The following is a 24,102-nucleotide window of genomic DNA, read 5'->3' as shown; positions in this document are numbered from 1 at the left end:
TCAAGTACAAGATCTGAACTTCTCCCACCTCTGACAGTAAATCCTGAGTGGTTACCAAAATAAAGGTAACCAAAAAAGGTTATTTTCATTTTACAAATCCTGCACTCAGCTTTGCTTTCTCCAATATCATTGAAAAGCAGCCAGAAGCTGCTTCTTTTTTCGGTTTTCGCTCATTTCTTGACTTTTTCCAATCCGTCTCCCCATCGCTCTGTGCAGCTGGCCTGTACCACTACACCTTCTGTGCCCCCCACCCTTCTTTCACATAATGGTATGATCCTAGTGTGTCCTCGCATATGATTGGCCGCTTGGTGGCCCAGCTAAATAAAGACCCGCCCCTGCCTGCAAGGATTCTCAGCAAGAGTAGGAGCGGCTGAAGATTCTGCTCTCCCAGTCGGAAGTCTTTTCTTCTAGCAGCAGCTCGCAATCGGCATGTTGGAGACCTCTGAATTAAAGTATCAAGTCACCTCAAGTCAGAAGGCTTGAGTCCAAGTCAAGTCCTGAGTCATTGGTGTTCAAGTCGAGTCGCAAGTGTTTTGTGATTTTGTCAAGTCGAGTCTCAAGTCATCAAATTGGTGACTCGATTCTGACTCGAGTCCAAGTCATGTGACTCGAGTCCACACCTCTGGTTCCTGCTGTCATGTATTTGAAGTGTACTGTACACCTCAAATACTTAACCGCATGATCTGGGGTATTTGAAATGTACAAAGTCATATCTCCAGAATGCACTGGGACTGGAAGCCCACACTTGAACCGTGTCATGCCTCCAACCCTCGGATTCAGTTCTGTCAAATTGGAGACATTTGGACAATTTCACAAATAGCTGCAGCGAGAGATGAAGCAGGCCGGGTGAATAATCCATCGTCACATGCATGTAGCCTCGGGCATTGTGGAGATGTGAACTTGTACACAGTGTATTTGAAATGTACAAGGTCACAAGTCCTGCGTGTTTACGCCTAGGAGGCTGTAATTATTTCCTTGACATCCCATCCCACTCGTGAATAAGTGTTGTAAATATGAAAGAGATTGCTTGAGGGCAAATATTTTAACCTCCTCAATTTATGTAGCAATGCATAAGTGTCCCAAGATCGACAATCTGTACACTCCGAATTCACCGGCGCATTACGGCACCGTTGTAATGCAGAGGTCTGACTGGCAGCTGGCGCAGCATTACGCATGTGTCCAAAAAGGGGATAGATGTTAGGCTGAACTTTCCAAAAAGGTCAAAAACAGCTGTATTTGGATGGAATGAATACCTATAGTGATATTTCAATGAAATCAAATGAGTTTTACAGTGTGTGGCAAATGGAACTGATGATAACCAAATGTACCCAAAGGTGAGTCCCCCTGGACATACCTGTGCCAAAATATTCAAAAAAGAATCAAGTTTCACAAAATTTGCATCTATCTTGAAACAGGGTACTTATGATATATTGTGGTTTGGATCCCTATAGGTTCTGGGCTACTATTCCATCATTCAAGGGTGGTTTTCACTATAAGTAATTGGGTTTTTTTTAGGTGGAGATTAGAATTAAAGCATTTTTACTATGTTCCATCTGTATTTACTCTGACACAGCAACATCTAAATTGATTCTGACACTTCTACAGCCAACTCACAGGTGTATCATTGCATTGATAAAAAATGATTATTAATTTACCCCTTTAGAAGTGAAGAGCAAGTCATTCATTCTGGGCATGTCATTTTCGAGCCTGAGGACTGAAAAATCAACACGTTCTCACTCCCAACCCGTCACATATTGACGGACGGTCAGGGCCCCTCCCCGTCATTCTATTACGTACAGGGTACCCCTTGAGAGTCAGTTTTCAACGGGCAAGGCGTCCCATTGACTTGCATAGAGCTCCCTGAACGTTGGTAATAGAGGTGTTGGGATCGCGGCGAAATGGCGGCGAAATGCTCTCCGCAGATCCATTCTCACAGCGTTTATCAACCTTTTTCTAACTCAATATCAAGCCACACTTATTGTTTTTACTTCTTTATTTTAATTGAATAATGTAGGACTTTTGTTGCTGTCAGTTATGGGGAGAGTAGGGGCTCAGAATACTGAAATCTGTATTGTTTCATCGTTTTTTCCTTCTAATTTTGTATCCTTTTCTAAACCACACTGTTATTTACTCAACAATAACACAATATTATCCTTGTGTAAGTAAGTATTCTCTCCGCTTCGCTTGACAAACCCCGTGATAGTCCTCAAGCTCTGTGATTGGATGTTTGAGTGTGCACCGAGGGTTACGCCGAGCTTCGAACAGCACTTTGAAATGGGATGGAACCACGGCAGACTGTCCAAAAACTGGATTTGAACGGGTCCACCCCGTCCCCCCCTCCCCCACCCCGTCCCCAGAACTACACATGCTGGCTATTGTGTGTTTTGCAACATGCTCTATGGCACGTCTCTACTGGGGAAGGATTTTGATATCAGTAAATGAAGTGTGGCCCTACCTAAGTGTCAGTGTGGCAGGGTGCAATATTACCTTTGAAGCAGGAGAGGAGAGCGCAGATGTCTTTTAAGTTGTCCCAATCCAAAAGGTGGGATCAGTTTATTTGAAGAAAAATAGGTCTAAACTAATACAGGGTTGTTACCTTCTCTCTTTACAACATTATAATCATACTATACTAAATGATGCTGTGATCAAGTTCAAATATGAAACTTTAATTCACAGTTTTACATATATTACCATCATTTTTTACTTCAACTGCCCAATTCAGTTGTGACATTTAAAATCTCCCGATAGAATTTAGAGGCATTTCCTCATAAAAAGACCGATGATAATAAAAAGCACATTCAACTTGTCATTCACCAAATGAATTCACATCAATTCCATACCTTTTTTCCGACACAGATGGCGGGTACTAACATCCACAAACACATACCTATCTCCTGCATGTATTCGGAGGAAGATCCTCACAGGTGGTGGTTACTAATACTCACAAACACACTTCAATTCATTCCACTCATTCAACAAAGTAATTCACTCAGCATTCAACCAAGAAATTTGAGATATTTACAAAGTCTGAGAGAACCTTACCGAGAGCTATTAACCCAACTCTGATTATAAAACATATAATTAATAAATGGATGAAAATTGCTTGTGCCCATAATGGGCAGCATTAATATATACCCACATGCCAGCTAAGGTCAGAAGAGCTTTATTTAACAGCTGGTCTTATGTCTGTGACCCCTCCTGTTGTTCATTGATAAGCCTGAAACATGCACTTGTCAAGGTTCAGAGGCACATTTTGCAAATATGGCAGTAGCCATCGATCATCTTAAGATAAGATATACTTTATTGATCCTAAGTTCGAAACATTTGCGTTACATCAGCATGTGTAACAGTTGTAAATATGCAGTGCTGTTTATTTGTAAATCATTTAGTATAATCACACAAATTCTGTGTTTTATATTTAATAATTCTGTGTTCTTTATTTATTGATTGTTCAATACCTGACAAGGCCGGAGATGAACAACTTGGGTGGCAGGTTCCTCAACAGTGCATTACAAGACATCTATCAATATGTGTGTGTACCTCCACCATTAAACTGTCGTATTCTGCACATTTCTTATACTATCTACATACATCTTATAAGAGTATAATACATATGTATAATATCAGTTAAAATAAGTGATTCAACATACAGTAGTTAACATTGCAGGAAAGAAATATATTAATACTTTGTCAGGCTCAATATTTATACCCCCAAAGCTTTTTTCTTATTCAAAATAAGACCTTAACCTAAAGTATTCTTTAATATTTAAATAAAGCCTTATTAGTTTGTCTGTCTGTGTCTCCTATTAATATCTAATAATACATATAATACATTTCAATAACGTGCTTTAACCACCAGGTGTCGCTTTCTATCAGCTGTGCGCCGTTATGGTGTAAATATACCAATATACTAGAGATGTTAAGATTCACCGATTCGCATCGGTGCACCGGCATAAACGTTCAAGATGCGAGTGCACCGGTTGAAAGAGTGCACATCGGCTACAGTTTGGGTTGAACCGGGTTGAACTCGCGATGCATCGATTGCGTAGCGTCTTTGCATCGGTAAAAAACCGATTCATTCATATAAAATCCCCTAATCTTGTCAACGCTCAGTAGATACGATCTTTGATATCTTCGCCACTACGGAGGCCGAGAGTCTCAGTTATCAACACACACGGAATTCGAGGAGAAAGAGAAACACAGCGCACCGAAAAATACCTACAAATCAAACGTTTGGCAACACTTCGGATTGTTCAAGAAAGACGGTGTAATAGTCCTTTATGCTATATAGTTGACCGCAGGTCATGGAGAGTAATAAGGTATCCGTAGACCTTTGTATGAGGTATCTTTATTACTTAACAGGTCTACAGCCATGATACATAGATCCGTCCTAGATGCGGGCTTGCATACACACAGTATCACTCCGCAGCCGCACCCCATCAGTAACGTCCTGATGGTATATGTCTATTGTTAATCATGAGCAATGCATCCTTACATTGTTGGATGTGGACTGTGAGGTGTTATACAATTGTACTCTGGAGAGCTTTTAAAGGTAAAAAAATAAACGGCATGATGGGATGTGCAGTACCAAATATGTAAAGCACTTTTTTGTTAATGTATGATTTGCTGCATATAAGGAATAAAACTAAAATCCTCTGTCGTACCAAATTGAAGTATCATTATTTTTGCATCGTGTTGAATCGCATCGTATCGCACCGAATCACATAATGTTGAATCAAATCGTATCGAACTGTATCGCAACAGGGGTGAATCGTATCGTATCGCATCGCCTGGTGTTTCAAATGTATCGTTAATGTATCGTATCGTGGCAACGTATCGAGATGCGCATCGCATCGGCCTCAGTGATGGAGATGCACATCCCTACAATATACCGATTGGATGAAATATAAAAGTCAGCCGAATTAGTATTGATACTGCAAGGAGACTTATATTGTGAAGAGAAATTCAAGATGTTGTTTAATTGCTGATATATTTATGATCCACGCCACATATTCAGTTTTGGCGGCAGTTCTTCTCATCAGGGCTCTACAAATAGAGAACTACGGCAGATGTGTAATATGTAATGCAGCCGAACCGTGTATTACAATGCCGTTATGTGATGACCTCCAAAGAGATAAGCAAGCACACTCGGAATAAAGTATTTTTTATTTTTTTTTAAATGTTTTCGGATTTCACATCAACAGGAAGTCCGGTTAACTAAAATGTCCGTGCGGAACAATACCCCAACCCATAGATCCGTGGGTGAATAATGTCAATCACCACATTACACACATCCCTTCACATTTACATTTGAATGTACATTAAAGTATTTCGTGAGGCCTTCTAAAATGTTTTTAAATAACGCCATGAGCGTTCTCATGGCGTCGATTATCAACGCTATGGGAGGTCTATGAAGGTCTACGGGACGCCCTGGCCGTTAAAAACTGACTCTCAAGGGGTACCCTGTCCGTAATAGTGTGACGTTGAGGGGCCCTGACCGACCGTCAACATGTGACGGGTTGGGAGTGAGAACGTGTTGATAAAAAGCAGCAGCCAGGAACAACACGAAGACATTTTTAAGGAAGTGTTATTTCACAACAGTGTTGTTTCAGTCTTTCAGAACAGTGATTCTCAAATGGGGATACGCGGACCCCTGGGGGTACGTTGGGGTACTGCAGGGGGTACGTGAGATAAAAAAAATGCCATGCATGATTTCAAAAATAATCATAGTACAATAAGTTAAATAGAAAATACAATTTTATATTAACTATTCCTAGAACCACCAAGGGTTCAAGATCCGTTCTTGTGCTTTTCTGCTGCTTAACTTTCTTCTCTGTTTTTAAAAAAAGTGTGTGGTCGTGTTCTAGTCACTTTGCTCAGCGCTACTGCTTGTTACAAATTGTAATGCCTGTTGAGATCATAGTGTCAAGTGAATACTTAAAACGAAAGTTAATTATAAATCAAATATGATCAATCATATCTCTTTATAAGCCACTAATGATAATGCTTCTTGATGGTTTTTGAATATGCTTACAATTTTAGTTGTTGCTGTTTTGATAACTTTGCGTTTTAAAAATAGGGTTTTGAGATCTTCATAGTATGTTGAATACTTAAAACAAAAGTTAGTTATAATCAATTATATTCTTGTATAACCCACAATGAAAATGCTTCATATTTTAGGTTTTTCTATATTTACAGCATAAACAAATCACAAGTGGTTTGTTAAATTGAGTGTAAGGCCTATAATGATTTATGGGTGTCACTGATAAGAGAGTGAGTTTCTTCCCTCTCCTCTCACCGCAGGGAGGGGGGCTCCGGACTGAAGGAGCCTCAAAAAGGCAGTTATGTCACAGCCATAGAATATGTCTGGTCATGTCCTTTTTACACAAACATGGGAAGGTGTGTCTTATGTCATAGCCAATAGAATATGTCTGGTCATGTCCAGTCCTGTACATCAGAGGCCATGCCCAGGTTTCCACAAATATGGGTGTGGAGGAGGTGTCTTAGGTTTTTATATCCTGTTGTTGAGCATAAAGACACTGGCTTTTTGGGAGCAAGCAGAGAGAGAGGGGGGTTTCCCCTGGTATGCTCTCTCTCGGTAAGCTGTGTCCCTCAGAGTTGGGTTAATAGCTCTCGGTAAGGTTCTCTCAGACTTTGTAAATATCTCAAATTTCTTGGTTGAATGCTGAGTGAATTACTTTGTTGAATGAGTGGAATGAATTGAAGTGTGTTTGTGAGTATTAGTAACCACCACCTGTGAGGATCTTCCTCCGAATACATGCAGGAGATAGGTATGTGTTTGTGGATGTTAGTACCCGCCATCTGTGTCGGAAAAAAGGTATGGAATTGATGTGAATTCATTTGGTGAATGACAAGTTGAATGTGCTTTTTATTATCATCGGTCTTTTTATGAGGAAATGCCTCTAAATTCTATCGGGAGATTTTAAATGTCACAACTGAATTGGGCAGTTGAAGTAAAAAATGATGGTAATATATGTAAAACTGTGAATTAAAGTTTCATATTTGAACTTGATCACAGCATCATTTAGTATAGTATGATTATAATGTTGTAAAGAGAGAAGGTAACAACCCTGTATTAGTTTAGACCTATTTTTCTTCAAATAAACTGATCCCACCTTTTGGATTGGGACAACTTAAAAGACATCTGCGCTCTCCTCTCCTGCTTCAAAGGTCATATTGCAGCCTGCCACACTGACACTTAGGTAGGGCCACACTTCATTTACTGATATCAAAATCCTTCGGGATCGCTTAAATAGATTTAAGAGAGTTGTCTGAATTGAAACATAAGTTAATTGAACCTGGTTCTTCGGGGAGTTAAAAGAGGTGAGATCTTGCTGACGTTGGTGGATCTGAGCCAAGCAGTAAACTTACATAGACTCAATAACTTTGGTTAGGTAAATTAGTAGGTCTGAGTCATTTCCCGGAATAAATTATCAGCCCTCACAGAGTCTTACATGCCGTACTCGCCATTAACTGTTATTGCTCAGGTTAATCTCGCCCCCCTCCGATGTAAGCATATTAGTTATTGCCGGGCAGCCGAGTGGGGCCAGCTAAGAACCGGGTTTCGGTACTGAGAGCTGGCTGCAGTGGAAACAGGAAGAACCAGAGATAAATCAGGCTCTAGCCTGGAACCACGCTGAGCGGAAAGCCAGTTGCAATATTATATTATAACGAATAGACATTGAAATGGAATTGTGGTTTAAACGTAGCAGCACTACAGCAGGGAACGTGGACAACGGAGAAAAAAAGAGAGCCAAAATTGAGCCAACAAAATGCCGTCAATATCCAACACAGTCTCACGGCATTTCGTGTTATAGTCACAAAATTAATCTATTGATTCGTGTTCATCAACAGCTTTCTCCAACATTATAGAAACAAACCAAAGCATTAAAACACAAACACAAGCAGACACGTGTTTACTCAGAGACGTCTGGAAGACAGATTGTGTGATTGAGGGGAGATTATAAAGGCTGAGGGTGCAGGAGGGTTAGTTAGTTTACTGACAGTAAATCAGAACTAATTAATAACAGACACCGTTTTCATGCAGTATGTAGTGCCTCTACTTTAAAGAGTCTACTCCTGCTGATGTTCAGGTGTATATCAGTATGTAGTGTCTCTACTTTAAAGAGTCCTCTCCTGCTGATGTTCAGGTGTATATCAGTATGTAGTGCCTCTACTTTAAAGAGTCTACTCCTGCTGATGTTCAGGTGTATATCAGTATGTAGCGTCTCTACTTTAAAGAGTTCTCTCCTGCTGATGTTCAGGTGTATATCAGTATGTAGCGTCTCTACTTTAAAGAGTCCTCTCCTGCTGATGTTCAGGTGTATATCAGTATGTAGCGTCTCTACTTTAAAGAGTCCTCTCCTGCTGATGTTCAGGTGTATATCAGTATGTAGTGTCTCTACTTTAAAGAGTCCTCTCCTGCTGATGTTCAGGTGTATATCAGTATGTAGTGTCTCTACTTTAAAGAGTCCTCTCCTGCTGATGTTCAGGTGTATATCAGTATGTAGTGTCTCTACTTTAAAGAGTCCACTCCTGCTGATGTTCAGGTGTATATCAATATGTAGTGTCTATACTTTAAAGAGTCCTCTCCTGCTGATGTTCAGGTGTATATCAGTATGTAGTGTCTCTACTTTAAAGAGTCCTCTCCTGCTGATGTTCAGGTGTATATCAGTATGTAGTGTCTCTACTTTAAAGAGTCCTCTCCTGCTGATGTTCAGGTGTATATCAGTATGTAGTGTCTCTACTTTAAAGAGTCCTCTCCTGCTGATATTCAGGTGTATATCAGTATGCCCTGAGTGCCAGTCTCCATTCTCTGACCCTTTCCTGGGATCCCACCTGGCGTTTGGAGGTCCACGGAGCCTCCAAAAGACCTCTAAAAGACGCAAGGTCAGGAAGCCAGTTCGTACTTAGGTACCGGTCCCAGCAGCCATGGTCCCTGCTCCAGAACCGGATCTTACAGCCATGTTTCCGGCTCCAGAACTGGCCCACACAGCCATGATCCAGGCTTCAGTTCCGGTTCCCACAGCCATGGTCCCGGCTCCAGAACCGGCCCATACAGCAATGGTTCCAGCTCAAGTACCGGGTCCAGCAGCCATGGTCCCGACTCCGGCTCCTCGTCACCTGTTGACTCTCCGGCCGACGCCAGCTCCCCGTGTCCTGTTGGCGTACCGGCCGACGCCAGCTCCTGTGTCCTGTCGGCGTACTGACCGTCTCAAGTCACCTCTCCAGTTCCCTCTCAAGTTTCCTCTCAAGTCATCTCTCAAGTCTCCTCTCGAGTTCCCTCTTGAGTCCCCTCTCGAGTTCCCTTTCAAGTCCCTTCTCAAGTTCCTTCTCAGGTCCCCTCTCGAGTCTCTTCTCGAGTCCCCTCTCAAGTTCCTTCTCAGGTCCCCTCTCGAGTCTCCTCTCAAGTTCCCTCTCAAGTTCCTTCTCAGGTCCCCTCTCGAGTCTCTTCTCGAGTGCCCTCTCAAGTCACCTCTCAAGTCTCCTCTCGAGTTCCCTCTCAAGTCCCCTTTCAAGTCACCTCTCGAGTCCCCTCTCAAGTCCCTACCCAATGTCCTGGTCCGTTGGAGGTTCCGCTGGGGTTCCTGCCAACTCCATGTCCTGTCCTGTTGGGGGTCCCGCCGACTACTCTTCTGCTGGGGGTCCTGCCAACCCTATATCCTGTGCCTTTGGAGGTCCCGCCGACTACTCTTCTGCCAGGGGTCCTGCCAACCCTATATCTTGTGCCTTTGGAGGTCCCGTCGACTACTCTACTTCCGGGGGTCCTGCCAACGCTATGTCCTGGGCCGTTGGAGGTCCAGCAGACACCTGTTTCGTCAGGGGTCATGCTAACTCCATGTCCTTTCCTGTTGGAGGCCCCGCCGACTACTGTTCTGCCGGGGGTCCTGCCAATCCTATGTCCTGTGCCGTTGGAGGTTCCGCTGGGGGTACTGCCAACTCCATGTCCTGTCCCTATTTAGAGACAATGGACGTCCACTCTCGGGAGAGAGACCTCCAGCATGTGTCCCTGAAATGGGGACTCAGGTTATTTCACACATCCAGGACAGAGACCGGGGAAATCACCTCTCTATGGCCCCTCCAAGACCCCCAAAGGACGGACTACAGACCTCCAGCATGTGTCCCTGAAATGGGGACTCTGTTTATTTCACACTTCCAGGAGAGACGACGGGTAAATCCCCTCTTTTTGCCGGCTCACATAGCCCCGAAGGACGGACTAGAGACCTCCAGCATGTGTCCCAGAAATGGACACCTCCATAACCTTGCACACCGTGAGTCCCCGGGCCCCCGGACTTAAGCACTCCCCCACGGACTAAACCCAGATGATCACATCCTACAGAACCTCATGCCCCTGGTAACCCTAAAAGGGGGGTGGATTTTGCGGTGCTTTACCGTCTGCCCATCGGCATCCATATTCGGCCTTATTCACGACACCACCACCCCTTCTGTGGAGGATATTCTCATGCTCCTGGTAACCCTTTAACTAGTCTGATACTACCAGGGCTCATCACTACACTTTACAAGCCAGAAATAATGTTTAAATGGTCGGGAAAAGTGTTTTTAAATGTCTGGAAGAGAGTTTTAGCCTGTCATTTTGCACGATATCATTTAACATTGAACCTCTCCTGAAAATGCACAGAATATGTGCATTTTCAGACAGACAAGTTGTTTAAAATAGTCTGATACCTCCAGGGCGCATCACCGCATTTTACAAGCCAGGGAAGGTGTCTGAATCCTGGGTAAACATTGTTTAAATAGTCTGATACCTGGCACTGTCCCTGGGAACCTTCATGGTTATATTCATGTTTTATTATTTATTTAATTATCACATGACTTTTACAAAAACAGTATACACAATATACACAATATACATAATAAAAACATGATTAGCGGGGGCCCGGGGACCATATTAGCCGTCTAACTTGTACGGTGCACCGGGGAAAACATGTTGAGTCCACGACCCCTGCCCCCTTCTCAGGAGTATCAACCGGCCCTGAAGAAGAGGTATTGCTGCTCTCCGCCCCTGAGCCCTCTTTGGCGGTATCTGATGGCGGTAGACCTCCTTCTGATGATGCTGCTGCAGCTGCTGCCGCCCTGAACATGGAGCGGATCTTCAATCCCTCCTTTATTCCAGGCGTATTTGCATAGAACCGGTCTGCAGTGCTTACGTCGTGACACATAAACCTGGCGAGAATCAACCTGCTTTCTGGATCTTGGTGATGCTTGATATTGTCAGCCAGGGCAGTGCGCAGGATTGTGAAGGTGACGGCTGTTTCTAGTCCAGCATCAGCCCAAGCCCTCTTCAAGTGAGCGTTCAGGTTCTTGGAGGCGTACGTCCCCGTTGTGAAAAGGAAGAATTCAATGCATTTTTTTGACGGAGAAGGGGAGGCTTGGTTTCCCCTCTCCGTTGTAAGTTGCAACGGGGGAGTGGAAAAGTGTCCGGGGCTTCGGCCCGAAGCGCCGAAGGGTTGAGCATTTTTTAGCCCCTCCTCCGTTGGCACTCAGTCGTTTTTTCGAGAATATTTTTTAAATTCATTTTTGATTATTTTAAGATATTATTGACCGTTTTCTTTACTTTTTTCTTCTTTCCACGGGTCGGGGCGCATGGCAGGCCGCCTATGAGCTCCCAAATTCGGCCTGGAACCTCCAGGAATTGTGGGCTATAGTGTTAAAACGCCTGATTAATATGTTAGTAATGCTGGCAGCAGGTTCGCTGCTGTTAGCAGGGTCTCACAATCACAGGCAAAGGCAAAAGGCAAACAGGTTTTTTCACAATTCCAGGAGACAGACCGCGAAAACCACCTCTCTGTGGCCCTTCACAGAGCCCCAAAGGACGGACTAAGCAGCTCCAGCATCTCTCCCTAACAGTGACAAACAGGTTATTTCACTCAGGGCCGCCCCTGGCCAACTTGAGGCCCCAAGCGACATTCTGAGATAAGGCCCTCCCCCCTCCAACAGACAGGAGTGAACAAAAAATGTTTGAAAACAAAGTAGGCTACTTTGCAAATATAATTCCTGTTTATTATTATTATCAACTACTTTTGTATACAGTGAGGTAAATGGTAAATGTGCATGTATGTCGTTCAGTATGCGTTTACAGGTGAATACGTCTGCATTTCCTGCCAAATACTAGCCTCAAAAAGATTAAAATATAATTAATGTAAATAAACTACTTCTACTAATAATAGTAATCATAATCAATTCAATAATATAAATACTATATTATTTTTATTATAATATAGTTGTAATATAGTCAAGACAAAACATGCTTATGACCAGAGTTGGGTGTAATAATATTACTTTTGTCGGTAACGGAGTAGTGTAACGCGCTACTTTTATAATTCAGTAATCACACTACAGTTACTAACATTGCCCCGACACGCGTTACTTCGTTACTTACTAAAAATCAGTCATAATCATCAAACTGACAGACAAGAGGGGTTTCCGCCGCAGGTTTATATGTACGTAATCTGCGCGATTTGCGCGTCCACATCTCTACGTGCAGTGCTGCATAAACATGGCTGAGTCAGCGATAACTTTCGAGGGGTGGAGGTATGCCCATTACTTTGAGTTCGTCCGAAGAATAGACAGGAAGTGACGGTGAGGTGCAAACTGTGTCCAGGCCAGAAGCTGTTATCCACGCACACGCTATTTGTTGTTTGTTCATATCACGTAGTCTATTCTTCTTCTCTGTTTTCCGGTTGTTGCCTGTTTTGAATGACGAATACACACTACCGCCGCCTGCTGGTAAGGAGAGTTATTGCCACTCACGCATTAGCAGTTCGTACGTGCTCGGCGAGTAAAGTAACGAGTAAAGTAACGAGTTACTTTATGTAAAGAGTAGTGTAATATATTGCTTTTTTTTAAAAGTCATATGTAATATGTAATATATCCATATCCATGTTTTTTAGGCTGTAAACTTTAACTGTTATGTAAGCCAACTAGACAGACAGTGTATCACTCTTCCTCCTGTACATTAGCAGATAAAAGGCATCACATACTTGAATGGATGGTAAATAAAGAATGCTGGAAATAACAGCATCTCCATTAGCCTGTATGCTCTGCAGATGCTGCCTTCTTCATGTCGTGAATTGCAGCTGATGTTTTAATATGGCAATTGGCAATTTGACTTATACAACATTCACAAGTTGTACATTTGACTCATACAATAACCCACCTTCGAGTGATGCTCTAGTTTCTTCATGTTTTGTGTTTTTTTCCTCTTGCTTGCGCCGGACTGAAACTGTCTTTTCACCGACATCTCTTCCCCTGCACTAGTGGCCGTATCAGAGCTGTGATTGGTCAGATGTCGATTCATTGCAACGTTGTCGGGTTAAAGACGTGCTCCCCTTGTCACCTCTCACTCTCGCGTGTCAGCGGGGGGTGCGCAGAGAACTGAGTGGAGAACTGTGCACAGCAGCTGAGGCCCTCTGGGCGGGGCCCCCTGCACATGGCGGGGCCCATACAGCCTGTGTGATTGGCCTGTAGGGAGGGGCGGCCCTGATTTCACTCCTCCAGGAGAGAGACTGCGAAAAGCCCCTCTATGTAGCCCCTCACAGAACACCAAAGGACAGACTACAGACTTCCAGCATATCTCCATAACCTTGCACACCGTGGTGCTTTACCGTCCGCCCATCAGTATCCATATTCGGCCTTCTTCACGGCACCCACCCTGTGCTGGAGGTTCACACTTTAACTGTTTTGTCATATTTCGTCTTTCCACGGGTGGGTGCGCCTGGCAAAGCTGTGTACCCAAACTTAAGCACTCTCACTCTGACTAAACACATAAGGACATCCGGGTAAGACCTTAGTGCCCCTTAGTGCCCTTGGTACTCCATGTCATTAAATGAGCTCGGTAATGAACTGCACAACATCACATGGGTAAATGAGCTCCGTATTGCCCTGCAAAATCACATTTGGTGTATTTCCAAAAAGCTAGGAAAATACACCTATCTCCGTCATGTCCTGTAAAATATCATTCTTTGTTTATTTCCATCATTCAGGCAAATACACATATCTTTGTCCGCTCCAGGAGCTTCAAAGTGCAGACTCCTGAGCTCCGTCATGTCCTGCAAAATATCATTCTTCCGACTGCCAAGCACCGGCACGTGGACCCGGGGAGGAGGCCCTCCGATAGCGGGTCAAATTTGCTGATACCACAGCTGACGGCTGGACACTAGCCGTAGAGGAACACCAGGGCAGGACCAGGCAGTTCCCTCTTTGCAGACAAGCATATGTGGTTATTACGCAGGATCAAACAGGTAGCCTGTGATAAAATAGGGTTGACCCTATATCATGTGAAGCCACCGAGCCATGGTCCCCGAGGGAACTGGTGCCCGGAGCAAGGCCAATTGCTGAATGCCGCAGCCGACTAAGGCCGCTATGCAACAGTGGATGATTAGAGAGGGGGGGGGGGCTGGACAAAGGCCGTCGGGGGGCACCCAGGACCGGGCAGTGCTCCCGTTAGAAGGAACCGGGTGAAACGGGCCAAACCAGAAAAAAAAATTAAAATAAAAAGAACCAGGCAAAAGGGGTGAAAATGGAAAAAATGTATCCGAAAATAGTGTCTCATAAGGCGGGTAGAGTCCCCTGACAACTCTCCTTACATTCCTCCAGGTTCAGAAAAAGTCTGAGTTAACTTTTGGGAGAACCATAGAAAGGGGTGAAAATTGATAAAATGCATTCCTCCAGAGACCAGTTCAAGAACTTAAAGTTTGTTAAGAACCATGCTGGGGGGTCTCCATGCAACAATTGTATCCGAGCCAGAGCACACATGGAGCGGATGCATTCCTCCATGAACTGACACAGCCGATTTTTTTCTAAATGCTCTTAAAAACCGGGTTTCCGATATCGTGCAGATGGTAGCTTGAAAATGATGAACGAATTTTTTTGACGGAGGAGGGGAGGCCTCGATTCCCCTCTCCGTTGTAGAATGCAACGGGGGAGTGGAAAAGTATCCGGGGCTTCGGCCCGAAGCACCGAAGGGTTGAGTTTTTTGGAGCCCCTCCTCCGTTGGCACTTTTTAAACTTCATTTTTGATTATTTTAAGATATAATTGAGCGTTTTCTTTACTTTTTTCTTCTTTCCACGGGTGGGGGCGCATGGCAGGCCGCCTATGAGCTCCCAAATACGGCCTGGAACCTCCGGGAATTGTGGGCTAAGCTCCATAAACTGACAAAGTCACCTAGAAATGTCACTTTTATAGCCCAAAAATATATAATACAAATACATTTAAATAGTAAAAGCTACAATTGTGCTCCGAATTACCCGGAATTTGATTTATATAGCCCCATGATAGTGAATAAAAATAATCTTCATCGAAAAAAGTGTTAAAACGCCTGATTAATATGTTCGTAATGCTGGCAGCAGGTTCACTGCTGTTAGCAGGGTCTCACACTCACAGGCACCTATGCAGAGATCCAGGGTGATGCACAAGGCTTTTCTACCCAGCAATGAGTCTTTGAAAGCTGGGGAAAAGTGCTGTGAATACAGAGAGAGCACCCAGAGAGAAGCGGGGTGTGAGACTCACACACAGAGACACAGAGAGCTCCTTGCAGCACATGGCTCTCCCACCCAGACTGTACCCAGAGGACAGGCTGCTTCACAGCACTTTGTAACCCAGGAAAGCAGCTTGAATCCTGGGTAGATTAGTGTTAAAAGTGCATTAAACTGTTTTAATTCAAATGCACATTTGACTGCATAAACAGCCGGTCATATGGACAGGAAACTGTCCATTTCGTCCACATTTGACTCACGAAATGTACAGGAAACTGTCCATTTCGTCCACATTTGACTCATGAAATGTACAAGAAGATAAGTACAGCAGAGTCACTGTTGTTAGCAGGGTCTCACACTCACAGGCACACAGGCAGAGACCCAGGGTGATGCACATGGCTATTCCACCCAGCAATAAGTCTTTGAAAGCTGGGGAAAAGTGCTGTGAATAGAGGGAGAGAGCAGCCAGAGAGAAGCGGGGTGTGAGACTCACAGAGCGCACCCAGAGAGATCCTTGCAGCGCATGGCTCTTGCACCCAGACTGCACCCAGAGAACAGGCTGCTTCACAGCACTTTACAAGCCAGGAAAAGTGATTGAATCCTGGGTATACATGTTTTAAATAGTCTGATACCTCCAGGGCACATCACCGCATTTTACAAGCCAGGGAAGGTGCCTGAATCCTGGGTAAACATTGTTTAAGTGTTTTTAAATGTGTGAAACAGTGTTTCGTCACTTTCAAAACTCTCCTGTCATTGACCGGAGAAATTGGGTCGATGTTGTATTCAATCTGACCGTTAATATTCCAGTGAGACGAAGTACGTACAATGACCGGAGTGATCCCATGTTAATTTTGTCCCAAAACTGGAGCATTCCTTCACCCGTTGGAGGTCCTGCCGACTACTCTTCTGCCGGGGATTCTGCCAACCCTATGTCCTGTGCCATTGGGGGTCCAGCCAACACCTGTTTAGTCGGAGGTCCTGCCAACTCTATGTCCTGTGCCGTTGGAGGCCCTGCCGACTGCTCTTCTCCCGGGAGTCCTGCCAACCCTATGTCCTGTGCCGTTGAAGGTCCCGCCGACTGCTCTTCTGCCGGAGGTCCTGCCAACTCCATGTCCTGTTTCGTTGGGGGTTCCACTGGATTTCCTGCCAACACCATGTCCTGTCATGTTGGAGATCCCGTCGACACCAACTCTTGCTCCGTCCGGGGTCCCACTGACGCCGGCCCATGTTCCGTCCAGAGTTCCCTTCTACGCCTGACCCGCCAGGGGTTCCACCAGCTCCTGCCCATCCTTGTGCCCGGCCCCCTGAGTTCCCCAGCCGCGGTCTTCGCCCTAGAGCCCGGCCCCCTGAGTGCCGCGGTCTTCACCCTCGAGCCCGGCCCCCTGACTTTCCCGGCCGCGGTCCTCGCCCTCGAGCCCGGCCCCCTGACTTTCCCGGCCGCTGCCTTCTCCCTCATGCCCGGCCCCCTGAGTTTGCCCGCTGTGGCCTTCGCCCCTTTTTGAACTCTGCCTTGCCCCCGGGCCGTCCGCCCGAGACCCCCTCCTCGAACTCTGCCTTGCCCCCAGGCCGTCCGCCCGAGATTCCCACCATGAACTTTGCCTTGCCCCCGGGCCGTCCGCCCGAGACCCCCTCCTTGATCTATGCTTTGCCCCCGGGCCATCCGCCCGAGTCCCCCTTCTCGGCTTCTGCTTTGCTCCGGGATGTCCGTCCGTCTAAAATGTTTACTTTTTCCTCAAATTTTTGATTTTTTCTCAAAATTCTTTATTGCCATTTCTAACCTGTAGCTCAGGTGCATACAACAATACAAGTTTTGAATTTGAATATGATAAACATGTAAATAGCATATAAAATAGAGGAGCTGCAGCTGTGATTGGTTCATTTAATCAAACTCAATGTATCCTCTCTCTTGTTTCTCTTCAGAGCCGGTCAGACTGGTGGGAGGAACAGAGTCGCTGTGCAGGAGACCTGGAGGTGAAGCATCGAGGAGAATGGAGACCAGTGAAGAGCTCTCCCTGGACTCTGGAGGCAGCAGGTGTTCTCTGCAGAGATCTGGACTGTGGCTCTGCTGTTTCTGTGGGAGGGAGAAAGGAGTCCTCAAAGAGATCCGTTTGGAGGATCAGATCTGACTGTGTTGAGTCTGGATCTGCTCTGAGGGAGTGTGTAGCAGCAGGTTCCTCTTCCCGCTTCCTGACTCTTACATGTTCAGGTAGGCTCCTTTGACTTTTCCTTGCAAATTTTGACTTTTTAATAAAAATGTCACTTATTTCTCAAAATATAGATTTTTTTTTCTTGAATTTCGTTTTTTTTTTTTTACAAATTTGACGAATTCCTAAACATTTAACTTTGTCCTCAAAATGTTACTTTTTTTTTTCATTTGACTTTTTTCTCAAATTTTGAATTTTAAATAAATATCAAATAAGAAAATAGAAAGAAAAGATAAATAAAATATAATACAAATTTAAAAAGTAACTGTTTCTTTACCTCAGTTGTATCTTCTGTCCTCTGCAGACTCTGTCAGGCTGGTGAATGGGACCAGTCTGTGTTCAGGTAGACTGGAGGTGAACTCTAACCAGTCTAACCAGTCTGACCCGTCCTGGTCCTCAGTGTGTGAGGCTGACTTTGACCAGCAGGATGCTCAGGTGGTCTGCAGGCAGCTGGGCTGTGGGGCTCCTTCAGTCCTCCAGGGGGCGCTCTATGGAGGAGGGGAGGCTCCAATGGGGACCAAAGAGTTCCAGTGTGGAGGCCATGAGTCTGCTCTCCTGGACTGTAGCTCAGCCTCAGAGAGAAACACCTGCTCACCTGGCAGAGCTGTTAGCCTCACCTGCTCAGGTAGAAGATTCAAAGATTAAAAGGTTTTATTGTCATATGCACATAAGCTACAGTGTAGAAATGGCAATGAAATTCTCCTGACCTGAACTCCTTCAACAATATATAACAAAATACAGAAATAAAAAATACTGCAAGAAATCTATATACAACCAAAATTTGACTTTTTTTCTCCAAATGTAACTTTTTTTCTCAAAATGTGTCTTATTTCTCAGAGTTTTTTGACTTTATTGACTATTTTCATTTTTTCTTCCTAATTTTCTCCAAATGTTTTTTAACTTTTATTTGGGAATGTTATTGTTTTCTCCAAATGTGGCTTTGTTGAGGTTTCCTAATTGAGTTGAATAATTAAAACGAAAGGCCATATAATGAAATATAATCTTGTATAATCCACAATGAAAATGCATTATATCTCATGTTGTTCTATTCTCACAATATATACAAAATGTAAGTGGTTTGGAAAATTGAGTTTAACCTGTTAAGCCCGAGAGCCCCCGAATTGGGGTTCTTAGTAATTATTAACGTTCTTAACAGGGGCGGACTGGCAATCGGGACGTTGGGCCAGTACTGAAGTGGCCTGGTCGGACGATGTGGGCCGTTCGGATAAGTCACTAGCAACCCCCCCCTCCCCCCTGTCGACAATTTTACTTGCGGTACCGAAGTGGCCGTTCGAGAGTCCCTGGCTGATTTGTAGTCCCAGTCCGGCCCTGGTTCTTAATAAGAAACTCAGCTATCTGACGATACGAACCATTTTTACCAAAACAAAGTCTCACAAGAAGCGTCCAAATGAGCCCTGAGCGAAAAAATGCTAACACACACAGAACTCACGCTAAAAGACCCTTATTACTTATCGGATCAAGATATCAATTAGCAAGCTGAGATTCCACAGATTCTATAGGTATAAGTATCATCACTGTACGATCCAAACTCGCGACATGGGAAACAAAACCAGACATCACAACAAGTAGCATTACGGAGGAAACACGGCAATATGACTTACCTTTTGCTGTTTCTGATCAAAAGTTGTGTTCAATGGCATTAAAACGATAAAAACGCTGCTGAAGGTTAGTCCAGAGGGTAATCAATGTGTCTGTGTCACTTTGAAATCATTTCTGATAATCCATCAGCAATAAACCTAGCTTTCAGTTTTCAGATTTCAGAGCGTAAGATAGCTTTCGACTGCGTGCACTTAGCTTTCACTTCTCAATGGTAACGTGTGTGGAACTTTCCCTTCAATTCTATTGGCTCTAACAGTTCAAAAGAGATGTCAATCATCCAAATGGACCAATGGGTTCCAGATAAACGGCAAATACACCCACATCCACCCAAATGACCCCAAAGGTGTTTTCTTTTTTGCTAAACCACTCTAAAAAGGTCAAATGTCACTTGTTTTGCATCAATCTTGATACGGGGTCCTTATTTTATGTTATAGTTTGGATTCCTAAAGCTTTTAGTCTACCATCCCATCATTCAAGGGTGGTTTTCACTATAAGTAATGGTTTATTTTTGGACGGACACAATAATTTAAATGTTTTTACTATGTTCAATCTGAATTTACTTTAAAATAAAAAAAATCTATATTGATTCTGACTATTCTACATCCAGCTCACAGGTTTGTCATTGCTTTGAGAAAAAAGATTATTAATTTAACCCTTTTTAGAAGTTAAGTTATTATCATTTGTTCTGGGAATGTCATTTTCGAGCCTGAGACCTGAAAAACAGGCTCAGTGCTTAACAGGTTAAAGCCTGTTATAGTTTATCACTATGGGTGTCACTGTTTAGCAGAGGGGAGACCGTTTTCTTCACGTACAGCAGGCTGTAGAGAGCAGACCCCTGACTCAATGGAAAAGTACTGGAGCCCCAAAATGTGTTTAGGCCATACCATAGGAGACAAGTCTGGATATGTCCAGTCCCGCACACCAGAGGTCATGACCTTTCCCCACATATATGGGTAAGAAGGTGTGTCTTTGGTTTTCTGTCTGTAGTGTCTCTACTTTAAAGAGTCCTCTCCTGCTGATGTTCAGGTGTATATCAGTATGTATAGTGTCTCTACTTTAAAGAGTCCTCTCCTGCTGATGTCCAGGTGTATATCAGTATGTAGCGTCTCTACTTTAAAGAGTCCTCTCCTGCTGATGTTCAGGTGTATATCAGTATGCAGTGTCTGTACTTTAAAGAGTCCTCTCCTGCTGATGTTCAGGTGTATTTCAGTATGTAGTGTCTCTACTTTAAAGAGTCCTCTCGTGCTGATGTTCAGGTGTATATCAGTATGTAGTGTCTCTACTTTAAGAGTCCTCTCCTGCTGATGTTCAGGTGTATATCAGTATGTAGTGTCTCTACTTTAAAGAGTCCTCTCCTGCTGATGTTCAGGTGTATATCAGTATGTAGTGTCTCTACTTTAAAGAGTCCTCTCCTGCTGATGTTCAGGTGTATATCAGTATGTATAGTGTCTCTACTTTAAAGAGTCCTCTCCTGCTGATGTCCAGGTGTATATCAGTATGTAGCGTCTCTACTTTAAAGAGTCCTCTCCTGCTGATGTTCAGGTGTATTTCAGTATGTAGTGTCTCTACTTTAAAGAGTCCTCTCGTGCTGATGTTCAGGTGTATATCAGTATGTAGTGTCTCTACTTTAAAGAGTCCTCTCCTGCTGATGTTCAGGTGTATATCAGTATGTAGTGTCTCTACTTTAAAGAGTCCTCTCCTGCTGATGTTCAGGTGTATATCAGTATGTAGTGTTTCTACTTTAAAGAGTCCTCTCCTGCTGATGTTCAGGTGTATATCAGTATGTAGTGTCTCTACTTTAAAGAGTCCTCTCCTGCTGATGTTCAGGTGTATATCAGTATGTAGTGTCTCTACTTTAAAGAGTCCTCTCCTGCTGATGTTCAGGTGTATATCAGTATGTAGTGTCTCTACTTTAAAGAGTCCTCTCCTGCTGATGTTCAGGTGTATATCAGTATGTAGTGTCTCTACTTTAAAGAGTCCTCTCCTGCTGATATTCAGGTGTATATCAGTAGGTAGTGTCTCTACTTTAAAGAGTCCACTCCTGCTGATGTTCAGGTGTATATCAGTATGTAGTGTCTCTACTTTAAAGAGTCCTCTCCTGCTGATGTTCAAGTGTATATCAGTATGTAGTGTCTCTACTTTAAAGAGTCCTCTCCTGATGATGTTCAGGTGTATCTCAGTATGTAGTGTCTCTACTTTAAAGAGTCCTCTCCTGCTGATGTTCAGGTGTATATCAGTATGTAGTGTCTCTACTTTAAAGAGTCCTCTCCTGCTGATGTTCAGGTGTATATCAGTATGTAGTGTCTCTACTTTAAAGAGTCCTCTCGTGCTGATGATCAGGTGTATATCAGTATGTACTGTAGTGTCTCTACTTTAAAGAGTCCTCTCCTGCTGATGTTCAGGTGTATATCAGTATGTAGTGTCTCTACTTTAAAGAGTCCTCTCCTGCTGATGTTCAGGTGTATATCAGTATGTAGTGTCTCTACTTTAAAGAGTCCTCTCCTGCTGATGTTCAGGTGTATATCAGTATGTAGTGTCTCTACTTTAAAGAGTCCTCTCCTGCTGATGTTCAGGTGTATATCAGTATGTAGTGTCTCTACTTTAAAGAGTCCTCTCCTGCTGATGTTCAGGTGTATATCAGTATGTAGTGTCTCTACTTTAAAGAGTCCTCTCCTGCTGATGTTCAGGTGTATATCAGTATGTATAGTGTCTCTACTTTAAAGAGTCCTCTCCTGCTGATGTCCAGGTGTATATCAGTATGTAGTGTTTCTACTGTAAAGAGTCCTCTCCTGCTGATGTTCAGGTGTATATCAGTATGTAGTGTCTCTACTTTAAAGAGTCCTCTCGTGCTGATGTTCAGGTGTATATCAGTATGTAGTGTCTCTACTTTAAAGAGTCCTCTCCTGCTGATGTTCAGGTGTATATCAGTATGTAGTGTCCTCTACTTTAAAGAGTCCTCTCCTGCTGATGTTCAGGTGTATATCAGTATGTAGTGTCTCTACTTTAAAGAGTCCTCTCCTGCTGATGTTCAGGTGTATATCAGTATGTAGTGTCTCTACTTTAAAGAGTCCTCTCTGCTGATGTTCAGGTGTATATCAGTATGTATAGTGTCTCTACTTTAAAGAGTCCTCTCCTGCTGATGTCCAGGTGTATATCAGTATGTAGTGTTTCTACTGTAAAGAGTCCTCTCCTGCTGATGTTCAGGTGTATATCAGTATGTAGTGTCTCTACTTTAAAGAGTCCTCTCCTGCTGATGTTCAGGTGTATATCAGTATGTATAGTGTCTCTACTTTAAAGAGTCCTCTCCTGCTGATGTCCAGGTGTATATCAGTATTTAGCGTCTCTACTTTAAAGAGTCCTCTCCTGCTGATGTTCAGGTGTATATCAGTATGCAGTGTCTGTACTTTAAAGAGTCCTCTCCTGCTGATGTTCAGGTGTATTTCAGTATGTAGTGTCTCTACTTTAAAGAGTCCTCTCGTGCTGATGTTCAGGTGTATATCAGTATGTAGTGTCTCTACTTTAAAGAGTCCTCTCCTGCTGATGTTCAGGTGTATATCAGTATGTAGTGTCTCTACTTTAAAGAGTCCTCTCCTGCTGATGTTCAGGTGTATATCAGTATGTAGTGTTTCTACTTTAAAGAGTCCTCTCCTGCTGATGTTCAGGTGTATATCAGTATGTAGTGTCTCTACTTTAAAGAGTCCTCTCCTGCTGATGTTCAGGTGTATATCAGTATGTAGTGTCTCTACTTTAAAGAGTCCTCTCCTGCTGATGTTCAGGTGTATATCAGTATGTAGTGTCTCTACTTTAAGAGTCCTCTCCTGCTGATGTTCAGGTGTATATCAGTATGTAGTGTCTCTACTTTAAAGAGTCCTCTCCTGCTGATATTCAGGTGTATATCAGTAGGTAGTGTCTCTACTTTAAAGAGTCCACTCCTGCTGATGTTCAGGTGTATATCAGTATGTAGTGTCTCTACTTTAAAGAGTCCTCTCCTGCTGATGTTCAGGTGTATATCAGTATGTAGTGTCTCTACTTTAAAGAGTCCTCTCCTGATGATGTTCAGGTGTATCTCAGTATGTAGTGTCTCTACTTTAAAGAGTCCTCTCCTGCTGATGTTCAGGTGTATATCAGTATGTAGTGTCTCTACTTTAAAGAGTCCTCTCCTGCTGATGTTCAGGTGTATATCAGTATGTAGTGTCTCTACTTTAAAGAGTCCTCTCGTGCTGATGATCAGGTGTATATCAGTATGTACTGTAGTGTCTCTACTTTAAAGAGTCCTCTCCTGCTGATGTTCAGGTGTATATCAGTATGTAGTGTCTCTACTTTAAAGAGTCCTCTCCTGCTGATGTTCAGGTGTATATCAGTATGTAGTGTCTCTACTTTAAAGAGTTCCTCTCCTGCTGATGTTCAGGTGTATGTCAGTATGTAGTGTTTCTACTTTAAAGAGTCCTCTCCTGGTGATGTTCGGTGTATATCAGTATGTAGTGTTTCGACTTTAAAGAGTCCTCTCGTGCTGATGTTCAGGTGTATATCAGTATGTAGTGTCTCTACTTTAAAGAGTCCTCTCCTGCTGATGTTCAGGTGTATATCAGTATGTATAGTGTCTCTACTTTAAAGAGTCCTCTCCTGCTGATGTCCAGGTGTATATCAGTATGTAGCGTCTCTACTTTAAAGAGTCCTCTCCTGCTGATGTCCAGGTGTATATCAGTATGTAGCGTCTCTACTTTAAAGAGTCCTCTCCTGCTGATGTTCAGGTGTATATCAG

General features: G+C 43.6%; 1 protein-coding gene across 1 annotated transcript in view; it reads left to right on the top strand.

Moving 5' to 3' along the window:
* The window catches only part of LOC117547771 (deleted in malignant brain tumors 1 protein-like), a gene marked incomplete at both ends in the record, with an annotated part of 84,861 nt that overhangs the window by 27,538 nt on the left and 33,221 nt on the right, over window positions 1-24,102 (top strand). Inside the window, 1 exon segment of the mRNA XM_034218585.1 lies at window positions 18,025-18,345. Coding sequence (XP_034074476.1) covers window positions 18,025-18,345 — 321 coding nt within the window.

The sequence above is a fragment of the Gymnodraco acuticeps genome, unplaced genomic scaffold (genome assembly GCF_902827175.1).
Source record: "Gymnodraco acuticeps unplaced genomic scaffold, fGymAcu1.1, whole genome shotgun sequence".
NCBI lineage: Eukaryota > Metazoa > Chordata > Actinopteri > Perciformes > Bathydraconidae > Gymnodraco > Gymnodraco acuticeps.
This window is presented reverse-complemented; position numbering and strand designations above follow the sequence as displayed.